This window comes from Xyrauchen texanus, chromosome 5, assembly GCF_025860055.1.
Source record: "Xyrauchen texanus isolate HMW12.3.18 chromosome 5, RBS_HiC_50CHRs, whole genome shotgun sequence".
NCBI lineage: Eukaryota > Metazoa > Chordata > Actinopteri > Cypriniformes > Catostomidae > Xyrauchen > Xyrauchen texanus.
In genome coordinates, this window is record NC_068280.1 from 50500752 (window position 1) to 50517860 (window position 17109).

At 36.2% G+C, this 17109-nt stretch overlaps 1 protein-coding gene across 1 annotated transcript in view; it reads left to right on the top strand.

Annotated features, from left to right (window-relative positions):
• Positions 1-17109, top strand: part of gpc5a (glypican 5a) — a 237687-nt gene that overhangs the window by 139830 nt on the left and 80748 nt on the right. Inside the window, exon 7 of the mRNA XM_052127089.1 lies at positions 15092-15242. Within this exon, the coding sequence (XP_051983049.1) occupies positions 15092-15242 (151 nt within the window). The remainder of the gene's footprint in view (positions 1-15091; positions 15243-17109) is intronic.

Sequence of the window (17109 nt, forward strand, 5' to 3'; positions counted from 1 at the left end):
AAATAAATATTATTATTTATTACACCAAAATTTGGGCACATTTTTTATATATATATATATATAGACTTATATACACTCACCAGCCACTTTATTAGGTACACCTGTACATCTAGTTATTGATGTGATTATCTAATCTGCCAATTGTGTGGCAGCAGTGCATAAAATCATGCATATATGGGTCAGGAGCTTCAGTTGATGTTCACATCAACCATCAGAATGGGGAACAAATGTGATCTCAGTAATTTTGACCATTGCATGATTTTTGTTGCCAGATGGGCTGGTTTGAGGATTTCTGTAACTGCTGATCTCCTGGGATTTTCATGCAAAACCGTCTCTAGAGTGTAAAGAGAATGATGCGACAAACAAACAAACAAAAAAAAACATCCATCGAGCGGCAGTTCTGTTGGCCAAAATGGCTTGTTAATGACAGGTCAGAGGAGAATATTATAAACATATTTTTCATATGGATTATAAAGTTTTAATCCTATTAATTTAATCAATTTCTGTCTGCCATACTTCAAATTGATGTTTTGTTGAACCAAAAACTAGAAATTATTTAAATTCTCATATGTGCAGAATCCATTTGCTTGTTTCTGGATTTCTCATATGTGCTTTGCACAGCTGCTTAATTCATACACCTCCACAAACATCCGAAAAAAAAAAAAAGACATTGATCCCAATGATGCATGGAGCGTCCCAAAGCAGCCATCACTTTCATGCACTGTCAGCCCCGTTACCCCAAAAGCCGGAGGCCTCCATTCGCATCGGAATGGTGTTGAAAGCTCATGTGTGGCATCCCTTGAGATCAACCTACTTCCTTTACAAATCAGCCTAATCCTGCAGGCCTCTTGCTTGGCTCAGGTTTGCCCCAAAGAGCCCGCTAGATAAGCAGCCATGCGGGCCGAGCTTTGACATTGTTAATTACACAAGAGAAATCAACGAGATCTCATGAGATATGCAGATAAAGAGGGCGGCTTTGGTGGTTTTCAAATGCGATCTCTCCAGCTGTTGTTTACTGTCAGAGGTTGGGCTGGACATGACAGATAGCGGCCCGCCGAGACCCCGAGTGATTTAGAAGATACGTGACTGTGTTTTACACACCTGAAGAGCCTCATTTGCTTGCATTAGTGCTTATGTAAAGTCAAGTCATTTTTATTTGTCTAGCGCTTTTCACAAACACGTCCTTTCAAAGCAGCTTTACAGGAAATCATGCATTAACAGAAAATGAAACTGTAATATCTATAAAGTCTTAGAGTAATCATTGTGTAGTTTGATTAATATGATTGTAAATTGTGTATAGAAATGAAATAATGAAATAATCATTTTATTTAGAAGCCCTGTGTGCAAGCTGAAGGCGACTGTGGCAAGGAGCACAAAACTGCATAAGATGTTGGTTAATGGAGAAAAATAACCATGGGAGAAACCAGACTCACTGTGGGGGCCAGTTCCCCTCTGGATAACATCATGAATATAATGCCAATATTAGTTTTTTTTGTGCAGTGCAAGTCATGGTTTAAAATTTGTTAGCTTAGTGAGTGTTAAGGTCCATTGTCTTTTATTAATTAATGATTAATTAATTAATGATTACTCACGTGTATTCAAGGTGCAATAAAAGTGTTTTATTTTTAATTAGGGCTGTCAATTTAATGCGTTCATTCAGTGCGATTAATTAAATAAAAAATAACGTGCTACAAAAATGTATGGAAATAATCTTGTCCCCGGACTGTAATAAGGAATATTCCTTCCAAATAAGCAATTCAAACATGGAGTACCACCAGTTTCCTCCAGGGGGCAGTAAGCGAAACTCGCTGTATAGGCAACACGCAGCTCAAACAAACAGAACAAACCACACTTTCCAAAAGCGTACAAACACGGCTTGATGGAGCGCAAGTCTGAACGCAGGGATCTCAAGACGTGTTTTTCTAAGTTACAAACTTCTTTTAACTTAACACAGTGACCTAAAACTGGTATATTTATGATGGAATGCAACCAAGATGTTCCAAAAGCATGTGTTATTAATCATTATTTAAATATACATTAAAATGTTACATTTATTTAATCATATGTTGAATTATTGTTATTTGAGAGGCTTTCTCTGCAAATATTTATGCATACGATTAATTCGATTAATCGGCATAAAATGTTATTAATTTAATAAAACATTTTAATTGACTGACAGCCCTAATTTTAATACATTTTTCTTGATGTATGCGATTAATTAAAGGATAACTTTAATTACATTTTTTAAGTCATATGATGTCAAACCATAAATCAAAATGTGAGAGCTTTGGCAGTGGATAACAAACCACATTTCGGTCTTTTTCTCACTCAATTGCTATTGCATGTCTTCAGAAGACTTGGAATATTGCACACAATTCAAATTGACTACTTTCATAATATGTTTATGCTCCTTTTTCATATTTTGTGGTTTGACAGACTCAGTTCTTATTCACTTTCATTAGATGGAAAATATCGGTGAGGATATTCTTCTAAAATTAATTGTTTGTGCTTCACATGGGAACACAATATATGGGTTTGGAACTGCATGAGGATGAGTAAATTGGGAACTATTCCTTGATCTTTATTACACATGATTATTATTCATTTACAGATGTATTCCAACTCTCTTTAAAACATCTTGTAACACATAAGACTTGCTCACAGACATAAGGCGCTGCCCATTCGTCCATGTTCCACCCATTTACTCTGCACCCCTCAAAGGAGTTGCATGCAACTGTGGTGGGAGTTATAATTTGGCAGTAGCAATGCAGCTAAACCCCCAATGCATCTTGCACTGTAATTTTCATATGTGCACACGGCAAGATGTCCGTCCTCTTTGGAGAACTCTTTAGCTTTGCTAATGGAGTTATTGATCATTGTGACATCGCCGACATTTCTATAAGCCATATGAAAGCCCAGCTCAAAGTGTAGTGCATCACAACTGGAATGCATTTAGATTACTTCATTGCAGCTCTGAGGGGCTGGTGCCTGCCGAAGATAGCATTCTCATACGGCCCATCAGTACTGGCCTTTAAAGGACACTTTTTTTAAATATTTGTCACAAAACTCTTTATGATTTCTTTACTGTCCTTTTCCAGAGTTCTTGCTGCCAGATTTCTCGTGAGCTCTGGATTCAGGTGTACAAAAATCCCATTGGTCTGTTTAATGAGGTGCACAGATGGAATTCAAGCTCTTCTTTGAAAGTAATGAAACAATATGTATTTATTCACTATATTGGATTAGAGGTTATAGAGCCTCTAAAAAAGGCATAGTCACTAGAAAGCTTATATATAGTGTAGTGTAGAGTTCTCTAGTGTTGGATTGCAGTGCTGCTGATTTCATTGGCTAATGGGAATACATTAACGCACACTCAGAATTGTACTCTACTGATTCTATATTGAAACACTTTCATATAAAACTTTGAGCATAATGTCAGCCTAAATGTGATTTGTTATTTGTGGGTTTTTTTTTACTGATTAGATTGGTTGAACAATGGTTGATTTGGTTGCTTGACTTTTATTTTATTTTTTGCTCATTGGTTGATTGGTTAGTTTGATAACTGATTTGGTTAGTTGGTTGGTTTGTTAGTTGGTTCACTGATTGGTTGAGATGATTGATTTTATTAGTTGCTTGCTTGATTGGTTGGTTGACTGATTTGTCTGGTTTACTGATTTTGTTGTTTGGTTGACTGATTTGTCTGGTTGGTTGACTGATTTGTCTGGAAGTTGACTGATTTTGTTGGTTGGTTGACTGATTAGGTTGGCTGACTGATTTGTCTGGTTGGTTGGTTGACTGATTTTGTTGGTTGGTTGACTGATTTGTCTGGTTGATTTGACTGATTTGTCTGGTTGATTTGACTGATTTGGTTGGTTGACTGATTTGTCTGGTTGATTGACTGATTTGTCTGGTTGATTTGACTGATTTGGTTGGTTGACTGATTTGATTGGTTGGTTGGTTGGTTGACTGATTAGGTTGGTTGACTGATTTGATTGGTTGGTTGGTTGGTTGGTTGGTTGGTTGACTGATTGGTTGATTTGATTTGGCTGGTTGGTTTCTGGACTGTTTTGGCTGGGTGGTTGACTGATTTTGTTGGTTGACTGATTTGTCTGGTTGGTTGACTGATTATGTTGGTTGACTGATTTTTCTGGTTGGTTGACTGATTTTGTTGTTTGACTGATTTGTCTGGTTGGTTGACTGATTAGTCTGGTTGGTTGACTGATTTTGTTGTTTGACTGATTTGTCTGGTTGGTTGACTGATTTGTCTGGTTGGTTGACTGATTTTGTTGTTTGACTGATTTGTCTGGTTGTTTGACTGATTAGTCTGGTTGGTTGACTGATTTTTTTTCTGGTTGGTTGACTGATTTGTCTGGTTGGTTGACTGATTTGTCTGGTTGGTTGACTGATTTGTCTGGTTGGTTGACTGATTTGTCTGGTTGGTTGACTGATTTGGTTGGTTGGTTGACTGATTTGTCTGGTTGGTTGGTTGACTGATTAGGTTGGTTGACCGATTTGTCTGGTTGGTTGACTGATTTTGTTGGTTGACTGATTTTGTCTGGTTGGTTGACTGATTTTGTTGGTTGACTGATTTGTCTGGTTGGTTGACTGAGTTGAGTCTGAGTTGGTTGACTGATTTGGTTGACTGATTTGTCTGGTTGGTTGACTGATTTGTCTGGTTGGTTGACTGATTTGTCTGGTTGGTTGACTGATTTTTCTGGTTGGTTGACTGATTTTGTTGGTTGACTGATTTGTCTGGTTGGTTGACTGATTAGTCTGGTTGGTTGACTGATTTTTTTTGGTTGGTTGACTGATTTTGTTGGTTGGTTGACTGATTTTGTTGGTTGGTTGACTGATTTGTCTGGTTGGTTGACTGCTTAGCTTGGTTGGTTGACTGATTTGTCTGGTTGGTTGACTGATTTCTTTGGTTGGTTGACTGATTTATCTGGTTGGTTGACTGATTTTGTTGGTTGGTTGACTGATTTTGTTGGTTGGTTGACTGATTAGCTTGGTTGGATGACTGATTTGGTTGGTTGGTTGGTTGACTGATTTGTCTGGTTGGTTGGTTGACTGATTAGGTTGGTTGACTGATTTGTCTGGTTGGTTGACTGATTTGGTTGGTTGGTTGACTGATTATGTTGGTTGACTGATTTTTCTGGTTGGTTGACTGATTTTGTTGTTTGACTGATTTGTCTGGTTGGTTGACTGATTAGTCTGGTTGGTTGACTGATTTTGTTGTTTGACTGATTTGTCTGGTTGGTTGACTGATTTGTCTGGTTGGTTGACTGATTTTGTTGGTTGACTGATTAGTCTGGTTGTTTGACTGATTAGTCTGGTTGGTTGACTGATTTTTTTTCTGGTTGGTTGACTGATTTGTCTGGTTGGTTGACTGATTTGTCTGGTTGGTTGACTGATTTTGTTGGTTGGTTGACTGATTTGTCTGGTTGGTTGACTGATTTGGTTGGTTGGTTGACTGATTTGTCTGGTTGGTTGGTTGACTGATTAGGTTGGTTGACCGATTTGTCTGGTTGGTTGACTGATTATGTTGGTTGACTGATTTTTCTGGTTGGTTGACTGATTTTGTTGGTTGACTGATTTTCTGGTTGGTTGACTGATTAGTCTGGTTGGTTGACTGATTTGTCTGATTTGTCTGGTTGGTTGACTGATTTGTCTGGTTGGTTGACTGATTTGTCTGGTTGGTTGACTGATTTTTCTGGTTGGTTGACTGATTTTTCTGGTTGGTTGACTGATTTTGTTGGTTGACTGATTTGTCTGGTTGGTTGACTGATTAGTCTGGTTGGTTGACTGATTTTTTTTGGTTGGTTGACTGATTTTGTTGGTTGGTTGACTGATTTTGTTGGTTGGTTGACTGATTTGTCTGGTTGGTTGACTGCTTAGCTTGGTTGGTTGACTGATTTGTCTGGTTGGTTGACTGATTTCTTTGGTTGGTTGACTGATTTATCTGGTTGGTTGACTGATTTTGTTGGTTGGTTGACTGATTTTGTTGGTTGGTTGACTGATTTTGTTGGTTGGTTGACTGATTAGCTTGGTTGGATGACTGATTTGGTTGGTTGGTTGGTTGACTGATTAGGTTGGTTGACTGATTTGTCTGGTTGGTTGACTGATTTGGTTGGTTGACTGATTGGTTGGTTGCTGGACTATTTTGGCTGGGTGGTTGGTTGACTGATTCAGTTGGTTGGTTAGTTGGTTGAATTATTTAGTTGGTTTGTTGGTTGGTTGACTGATTGGTTTATTGATTTGTTTGGTTGGCTGCTTGACTGGTTATGCTGGGTAGTTGGTTGACTTATTTGGTTGGTTGACTGATTTTCTGGTTGGTTGACTGATTTTGTAGGTTGGTTGACTGCTTTGGTTGGTTGGTTGGTTGACTGATTTGGTTGTATTGGTTGGTTGAATGATTTGGTGTGTTGGTTGACTGATTGGTGATTTGATTTGGCTGGTTGGTTGGTTGCTGGACTCTTTTGGCTGGGTGGTTGGTTGACTGATTCAGTTGGTTGGTTAGTTGGTTGAATGATTTAGTTGATTTGTTGGATGGTTAGTTGGTTGGTTGACTGATTGGTTTATTGATTTGTTTGGTTGGCTGCTTGATTGGTTAGGCTGGGTAGTTGATTGACTTATTTGGTTGGTTAGTTGTTTGATCGAATGGTTGATTTGATTGATTTGGTTGCTTGACTGATTTGGCTGGGTGGTTGGTTGAGTGATTTGTTGGTTTGTTTGACTGAGTTGGATAGCTGATCGTTGTTTCCCATACACAGACTGTTTCCGAAACCATAGTTGCTGGTTGCACATCCTTCATTTGAGCCACATTTGTTTAACAACAGGCTTTTTAACAACGAGCTGCCATTAATGATGTTATGGAGGAGTAATAATTCTATGGCGATTGAATGGATGTCAAATTATAGCATGTTTACATGGACACCAGAAAGCTGTTTATTGCAAGAAAGCTGCTGAAGACACAGAAGTAGCGTCAGCATTTATATGCACAGTGTAATCAGCATTTTCTTTACCCCCATATACAGTATATGTGGCTCGGTAAGTTTTCCCTCTCACATCATAGTCTGGGGTTCCCCAGGTGCATTTGAACATGTACAAATATGTACACTCTTCAAAAAACTGTTTAAATGCGTTTATATGGTCACATAAGCAGTGTTCTCTCTAGCTTACTCTTAATCCCTTGATTGTTGGATGGAAATGTCAGTGCTTGCATGATGTTTCACAACACTAGTTTCTGCAAAAAACCCAAAATAAGCAGTTATGAATTGTATATGAATTAGAATATAAAGAGCCTCAGCGAAGTCAAATGATGTGGACAGCACAAACTAACAAGAAACTATGCTTCTAACCATAGGTGGAAAGCTATATTTCTTGAGAGAGCTTTTTGCAAGTGTTCATTGGAACTACGGTTTCGGGACACACTAAATTGTTGAAATATGCTGGTATCGATTGAACTTGCAACTATAGTTGGCTAACGATGCTTTGGGGAAACACCCCTGGTTTGCTGACAAGTCGGTCGGTTGGTTGGCTGGTTGATTGATTGATTGGCTTTCTGATTAATTGCACATGCAATTCAAATCTGATTATTTTGATGTACAGATTGGAATTCTTAAGATTTGGCCATGTTTTTTTTTCCTACTTTTCTCAAAATGCAGCATTCATTTGATGTCATACACAATGTCAGAAATGTATGTTGGGAGAAGAGCATGAAATAAAGCATAACACAGTTTCTATGTTGCCTTTGCTGTCTTCTGCACTACGGCTAGATACCATAATGTACATAAGCAGAAGACAAATGTCAAGCTTTCCGTCAGCTTTCTCCATTTGTTCAGCTTGTTGGTGAACAAAGTCATCACTTGGATCCATGCTTATTCATACATCATTAATATAGCAACCACAGCTGAGGTGCCAAAAAACTATTACACACCCCGAACTCACAGATCTGATCACTTGTTAAAGTCTGGACAGTCAACCCCAAAGATCTGGATTTGGAAAACAAATCTGCATTGTCTGAAGTGTGAGGATTAGCTCTAATATTGTGCCAAGAGTGAGCGGTTTGGCCAAGTTATGAAGGAATATGAATTCCTGAACAACATGTTGACACATCAAGAATTGTCATTTTTGAGTTAACTATCCCTTTAACTGCTGAATGAAATCTAACACCTGAACCATACATTATTTGAGAACAGGTTAGTACTTCCTGTTCCAATAATTCTCAACTCTCTCATCTATGAGAAGCTCAGCTCTGCACGACATGTTGAACAAATCAATATACCTGCAGCCAGCATCATAATTAAGGTTCTGACAAAGCTTTCCTTTATTTACAGAGTCAGGGCTAGTAGCCTTGTCAAAGTGTACAATAAATCAGCCGTTTGCTATGTCAGACCCGAGATTTCTCCCAAAGCTGCTCAACGCAATCAACCTCTGTCAAATAACAGCCAGTTTGTTTCATGCCCTGGAGAAACCAGGAGAGATTAGGCGCTTGATTGACATTCGTTAGGTCAAAAAGCTTTTGTGGTGTTAGATGGCAAAAAAACAAAAACAGCTATATATATCATCACACTCGAGCTGTGCTTCTACTTATTATAATCAAAGTCCGGGTTAATATCAAATCTCTGTTGATATACAGTATATGTTGATAACGTCACTGAAGGATATTGAGCTTAGCTATATATTAAAGCTCATTAAACCTGTCGAGAACAAGTTATATTCCTCCAATATGATCACATGGGAAGTCGGCATGCTGTTTCCGGAAAAGTTCCGGTACTCTAGGACTCATTGACATGCCAATCTCCCATAGGACATATTTGGAATGGCTCAACAGCAATTATTTTCCCTCGTGGCTCGACTGTTAGGGCGTTGCGTCAGTTGCATGGGAGACCACAGTTCAATGCCCAATCAAACGAAGACGTAATCATGTTTGTTTAAACAATCACAAGCGTGATAAGGAGGTTGCATTTTTATCCCTAACTTTGCATTTGGTCTCTACTGATGTTTAGGGTTAAATTTGGGTTTTGGTTGGGGGGTAGATTAAATCAAAGCAGCATTTCTCTTCACTGTTTTACACCCTGTGCCACTGACTTATACTGTGCAACTGGCTTCTAGAGACTTCTCTCGGATATAAATATATGTCACACATGTGTATATGCTCTGAAACACAGTGATTTCAATTTAGGTCAACGTTTACCGATTTCGGCTGAAGAACAATTGGCACACACTTATCGATTTCTATGTGAGATAATTTAATTCTAAAATAAAATAAAAAAAAGCACATTTTCTCTGAAATTCACAGAAAAAAAAACATTCTGAAGAGCATAAAAATATTGTGTACATCATTAGTAAAACTGTTCCTACTTTAATTGTCCTTTTGAATTCAATGGAAAGTTAAACATAAGAATTGATTCATGAGCAATTTACACACAAATGTGTCCAAAATGTGTTTTTTTAATGGCATTAAAAAAAGCCCAGTGTTTTAGTTTTTTTAAATAATTATTACAATTATTATATATTAAATTCAGTACAACAAACATAACATTATTTGGACTTTGCATTTAAATATTCAATCTTTAAAGATATCTTTTCCATTACAGTAGTGAGATACAATAGTGACAATGAGATTTTTTTCACAGTAGCAAAATTAAATTAATATAATAAATTATTTTGTATACAGTATTATATGTTAAATATTTAATTGATATAAAATACTTCTATAAATTTAATTATTTAGTTGTTATTATGTAATTCTGTATCTTGTCCCTGTGCAGTTTCAGCACAAAATATAATACAAAATGTTAATAATGTTTATGAAATATAGTATTTTAACGTTAAATATTTAATTTATATAAAATATAAATACAACTATATTAAAAATATATTTATGTTTGTTATTAAAATGGTGTTAAAAGCTATTGAGAATTGGGTAAGAAGTAAATAAAATGTAATTAATTTTTTATTTTTATTTTATATATATATATATATATAAACTGTAACCTCAAAATATATTATATATATATATATATATATATATATATATATATATATATATATATATATATATATATATATATATATATAATAAAATATTTTATTTTGGGGTTACAGTTTTCAAGAGATCACATCTCTCTTTTTTTTTAATACTCATCAATATAATAAAATAACAAATAAGTAGAATCTCCTGTCAATCATAGTGAAAGGCAGTTGCCAAGAGTTTCTTTACGCAGCTGTGTTTAGTTTTGGTCTTTTCTCACAAAGAAAAGAAGACTAATAATTTTTATGTCCATTATTTATAAATCAAAATCAAATTTGTGAAAAAAAAAAAAAAAACCATTAAGTGCTAAAAGGCCTGTTGGGAGATGAAACAGATTATCCTGCTATGAGATGCTTTGCAGAACATGACAAGTTGAACTTATCAACCTGTCTTGCCTTTTATAGACTTGCTTGTCAGTTCATCTTAGCCTGTACCTATTATTAACACTACAAAGATCATCTAGTATACCACACTGCCAGCAGCAGGGGCAATAAAGCGTTTAACAAAGGCCTACAAAATGTCACGGCCAATAACCTTTGCTTGTTTAGTTTACAAAGCTGTTATACTCGAATAGCCTCTAACTTGTTGTTATATTTAAGTAAAATGTCTCTGAAAATGTTATTGAATATATTTTATTATTAAGTGATTAACTGATATAAAAATATAAATTATATTTGTTTCCTTGTGCAACGTTTTAGCATAAAATAAATATTCTAATAATTGCATAAAAAATAGTATTTTATGATAAATATTTACATTACATTATATTATATATACATTTTTAATTATGTTGCTGTTATTATGTATTTTATACTTGTGAAGGTTCAGCATAAAATACAATGAATATTTTTGTTTTGTTTTTTTAAGTTTATTAAAATAAGTATTTTATATTTAATTTTAAATATTTATAAATAATGTATATATTTATATATGAATATATAAATCAGCATTTTCAGATGAGAATACCATTGTTGTGGGACATGTACCATTGTAGAACCATGTTTGTTTTTAAAGTACAGTACCTTGGAGTACCACACACATATGTCATGGTATACATTAAGTACAATGATGTTATTATCTTATATCATCACTGCACCGTGGTACATCTACAGTGCTTTTATGAATGTTGTTTTTGGTAAGGTAGGCCAGTCTGCAGTGCTTACATGATTGCAGTGCTCAATACTACACAACAGACTACACAAGACTTGTGAATTATAGAACACAAGTACAGAGCACTTCTAAACGTCTCATGATGTGCAGTTTTGTTTTATAAAGTTTCAAGTCAGACATCAAACTCAAAAAGAAATTTAATCCGAGTCTCACGAGTTGACGAGAGCCAGATTGGATTTTTGAGTTGTGAACAGTGCTGGAGGAGAAAAGAGAGGAATTACTTTTACTTTTGTTCGAATTTCAATTGAGTGTCTCAAACTAGTTTTTACACTGTCCTTCACACTATATCCCCTTGCGTTCTTTCATCTCAAGCTAATAATGAATATATTCTACATCAGTCTCTGTTCTGTAGAGGAATGGATTATAAAATCCATATGCTGTATGATTATTCAATCACTGGTCAGTTTTATTAAATATAAAGTTCATATGCCCGTATGCACGTTGTGTTTATGCACATTGTATGAACTGGAACCTAGAGAAATACATACTTAAGTAACATTCCTGTCTATAAAATCAATGCCGTTCACAACCTGATTTACTTCTGTAATGTGACATATTTTCAAGTGAAACAGTACAATGAACAAGGACAGAACTTGAGGTAATTTATCGTGATCGATCAGAACAATTTATTATTTATGATGAGAGTGCGCCGCTGATGTGGCACACTCGTTATGACAGACCATATGTTGAGTGGATGGTGGTTCCTTAGTCAGCAGTTACGCTTTATAGAGTATAGAGTTGAAATGACAATTTTCATTGTTGGATGAACTATTCCTCTAAGAAAATGTGAGTGATGTTTGCCCATGCAAAACTCGCCGCCTTGATGCTAGGATGTTTTAGGTCTGGGATTCCCAAGGGGGGTGGTACCGCCACCCAGGGGGCATTCCACAGATGCCAGGGGGCGCTGAGAGCAAATTAGTAGAGAGGTGGGGGCGTTAGGTTACAAATTGGGTGTGTTTACCAGTCATAATAATCAAATCTATCGTCAAGTTTCTCTTTGCATTAAAACGTTTATCTAGACTTGGAGTAAGGGAATGAAGTAAGGGGGTGTTCATCAAAAAAAGGTTGAGAAACACTGTTTTAGGTGGTGTTTCAATATATATATATATATACACAGTATATAAACATTAATTGACCTTCAAAATAATGGAGAGTTGTCTGCCCCGCCCCAGACTGGAAGCTCACGCGGGTTGGCAGAATTAGCTTTTTGGAAGAATTTTACTACACCTCTGGTCATGGTGGTTTTTAGACTGATGGTGAGGCTTTTTACGTCAGGTGGAATCGGTTCGTTGGCTGGCATGCATGGCTGCACCACGCAGTGTTATTTGCCTGCAAACTCGTTCAAATCTGGCAACCCGGCGGTGTCGAAATGCTATTGGTAAGTGGGTGGTGGGCGGGATCACATAGGCCAAAACATAAACATAAATTACAGCCAGGAATGGAAACTTGTCATGTTTCCTAATTCTCTAATGACATATTATGGTCATTTTATGATTTAGTACAGTACAAATATTACATATAGCACCTTTAATATACATGTCACATACATACAACCTCAATATCATTCTTGAGGGTTTTATCACAGTTTTACATTTGTAAAATCGTTTTGATGAGACCATTGATATTTCAATGACATGAAGGTCACAATGCCAAATACAAAAGGTAATATAGTGGAGATAACCAAGCATCCTGGATATGTAGCCAGGATTCACATAATCACAAAAGATGATATTATTTTAAGCAATGTCTCTCTCCAGAGATAAACTTGTCACTTTCAGGTCTTGAAATCATTCGTATTCTTTCTAGCAAGTTCAAAGATGGAATGGAGTGGAATAGTTTCTCAATTGCATGAACTTTGGAGACGTTGATGTTTTGGTTACTAATAAACATTAGAATCAGTCTTAGTCCTGGTATTTCTGAGTGTGTTTAAATAAACTCCAAATGACCAACATGCTTAAGATACCCATTTCATGAGGTGGAATTGTGCTCTAGAGTCCCAACTGAGTGAAATTTGTTCAACAAGTTCATTCCTGAAACTATATAGATACCTACAAAGAATCATACTAGAGTGATAAACGGCTTCGAAATGGATGCAGTACGACAATTTTACAACAATCTTTCTACTATATCTAATTGTTTGATTCATAAGTTGGTCTCCCAACTAACTGTTTGTTGGAAAAGCTACAAAAAGCACAGATGATTGATTGTGAAGGAAAACATTGAGCACTGCAGGTAACAGACTCACCTGAAGCAGTTCATCTAACTGTAGAGGAACATTGAGATATCCTAAAGGGACAATATGAGAACATTTTACAGATAAGACAGAACACTTTTACCTCAGAGAGATGAAGGACCTTGGTGCTCCAGGCTTTTTCGGTTATGTTGGAAAGAAAATTACAGAAGGGTAACATATATGCGTCACAGGCTCGACTTAAAAGTAATTTATGCATTTGAAGCATGCAAGGGTTTTTGTATAATTTTTTCCTCTTTCTGCATGCACGCCTCAGGAGAAACATTCAAAATACTGTTTTTTTTATATAGACGTGTGTATATATAGTGAAGGACATAGAATACAATGAAAATAGACTGAGGTCATTGTGGAGGAACAATATTATAAATGTTGAAAAAATTATTTTATTTTAATGATATACAGAAACAGAACAAGTTTATCTGAACCTATACAACAGCCTGTTTAAAAAGGACAACAATTCAGTTCAGAATCAAACATTGCTCTCTATAAGCTAGTGTACTGCATACTGTGTACATAAAAAAAGTATTTAAAACAGCCTTAAAAAGTTCTGTTTTTGATTTCAGTTGACCTCTGAAAGTGTGCTACTAGCAGGGTGTGTGTTTCCCAATCACTCATCCATCATTGCTGTACTAATCCATTAGCTCATATTGCAAATATTGAGTCACTACAACCGCTAATTACCACAGACAATTGCAATGGCCCAGTGCACTCTATCTGATAAATACAAACCGATTTCAATATCTGAGAGGCTGTCTTGAATTTCAGTTAGATTATTAAATGTTAAAAGTACACTAAGAGTTTGCCATTGCCTATAACTTGTCCTAGGTGTGTTATCTTTGAGGTATGTGAAGGGTACTGTGTTTATGTACAGATGTCAGGGTCATGTTGCTGCCATTTTCAACTCTATCTCATGAAAAGTCATACATAAATTATGAGTTGGCTATTTCGTATGGTTTCGCACAATGTTGTTCGCATAAACTCGCACGACTTCATCACGTGGAAATTCCCGGATGTCTAATGCAAGAGTTCTGCGCACGAGACTTTAAGGACATACTTATTAATATTATGCCCTTACCCAAACCCCTTATCTAAACTTAACCAATCAGTAGAGTGTGTAAACATGATAGGAAGATGTTATGTGTGACAGAAGCAAGTAACTGTCACGTATTAGATGGAAACGATGTCCAGCGACGTCATTGGATGTAGTGAAAGTCGTAGGAGTTCAAACAAGTGCCGTCGCACGATATGATACGATTAGAAAATTTAGACGATTTCGCCATGAGAGTTTGTTGTTGCTGATAGGTTGTTTTAAGTGCTCAAAATAACTAATGCACCAACAACCTATTAAAATGTCAAACACAAAAATGGTTTTAATAAATTAAAATAAGAGTAACACAAAGCAGAAATTAACACTTGTAGGAATGGATTTTGATAAGCAATATCTGTTGAAAATCAATTCTGGAATTTTTTTTTGAGGAAAATGGTTCCCATGTTTTTAATAGTCATTTTATCTGGTGGCTTTGTGGCAAGGATTTATCACTGTAACTGCATCATTTGTTAGCATATGCACCAACTGTCTCATCTTATACTTGGCTAATAAAGTTCTGAAGTTCTAAGTTTCCCTTTATTTGTTTCAGCTGTTGCAGGGCAAGACGATCCCAAAACTGGGCACCCTGGACCAAATTGAGACAGGAAGTGGAGATGGGTACAGCGGAGACTGTGATGATGAAGACGAATGTTGGGGTTCAGGAAACGGAGCAGCCGAACGAAGAAGAATCGTCAAGATATGTAAGTACTATGTTTGTCAACTGGTTACCATTTTTGTAATTGAATTAAATACATATATTCTGAATAATTAATAAAAAAGAAAAGCTCCTAAATAAAAGTTCATGTAATTTAATCTGCTTTTAATGTCATTAGGAGATAAGTTAAGATACGTCTTTACAAAAATTGTACAATTAGTTTGCATGCGCTAACATTTTTTAACAAGCACTAACAATGAACAATACTTTTGCAGCTCTTATTTGAACTAATGATGAACTAATGATGAACTAATGATGAACTAATAATGAACTAATAATGACAATTTTTATTATATCAAAGTGTTGTTGCATTGTACTACATATAAAGTACCTGCATTAAATATGTAGTTATATTGTTAACCTTAACCTCTAACCCTTAACCCTACACGTACCTCAACTTCAGTAGCAGCAAATGTGAATCTTGTGAGGATTTTAGAGAACAACATGTAGTTACACTATAAGTACATTGCATTGTATGTATTTTAATGGTAGTACATAGTAGTTAGACACCTACTTTAAAGTGAGACCAGATATATTGTTCATTGACACCCAATGCATTTACTAATGTTAACAAATAGAACCTTACTGTAAAATGCTAACGATGATTCAAACATATTACATTATGGTGGCATTCACGTACAGCAAAGGTTAGATTTTAACAAAAAAGTGGCTTCAGAAGTCAATGTACCTGTATTGTTTGTTTTATTTTCATGTCATTGACCTTAAGTCTATAACTGGCATATAATCGATTTTGCAATCGAGTTCGCCAATTCGTCCAATAGACTTATCCGTTCACACAGAATATGTTCTTGCATTGAATTGAATCGAATTGTTAGCAGTTTGTAGTGTAGCTTACTTTAAAGGGTATCTTGACTGTAGTTTAACTACAGTACCTTAAGTTAGGAATAGCTTGTAACTTGACAAATGGCAGTTTTAGAGTAAATTCCCCAGCACTGCATTGCATTGTAATGCAACTTGTTAAACAAAGCTGTTCAGAAACTGCCATGTAAAACATGGTAAAACACAAGCTTCTCTGTTGGTAATTGTACACCTGTTAAGCAAATGCTAGCATTGCCATTTTGTTTATTTATATGTCATCTTAGGCATGGAAAACGGGACACTTTATGAAATAATGAGAAGGAATATTCCACATCCGATTTGACCACATCATTTGATCATTCTTTCATTGACGCTTGATATCTGAGCGTAATTAAGAGGCCAAATCAATGTAAAGCGTAGAGAAACAATATTACAACATCTCTTCCTCCTCCAAACGAATTATGCAATCAAGAATAATGACGTTATAAAACAGTGGAACAAATCAAAGTGGCCATCTGGTAATTACTCCATCATCGGACCGGGATTGGTTCTTTGACCCGTACCATCGCTAAATCAACCTTGGGGTTTCTGCAGTTCTCTCTTCAATCCTGTATGCTCCTCTGATTAATCACCTCCTCTTTTTGTGTCTGGGAATGGGGTGCTCCAGGCACCATCGCATCACACCGGTATTTCCTTTTCTTTCTGTCAGTCTGGCATACTGTGTTGATGTCGCCTCATAGCCCACTCATAATTCATATGACAATGTCACAATCCTCTCGTTTATCACTGTCTATCTGCCCTCATCTCCGCTGTATCATGCTCCATTCAACACCAAGTCACGCCTCAACCGCTGATGTGGCAAACTCGTTATGACAGACCATATGTTGACTGGATGGGGGTTTCTTAGTCAGCAGTTACGCTTTATAGAGTATAGAGTTGAAATGACAATTGCTTATGATTGTTTTAGGATGTTTTGGTCAGGGGTTCCCAACGGGGGCGGTACCGCCACCCTTGGTGAATCCAAAGGATGCCAG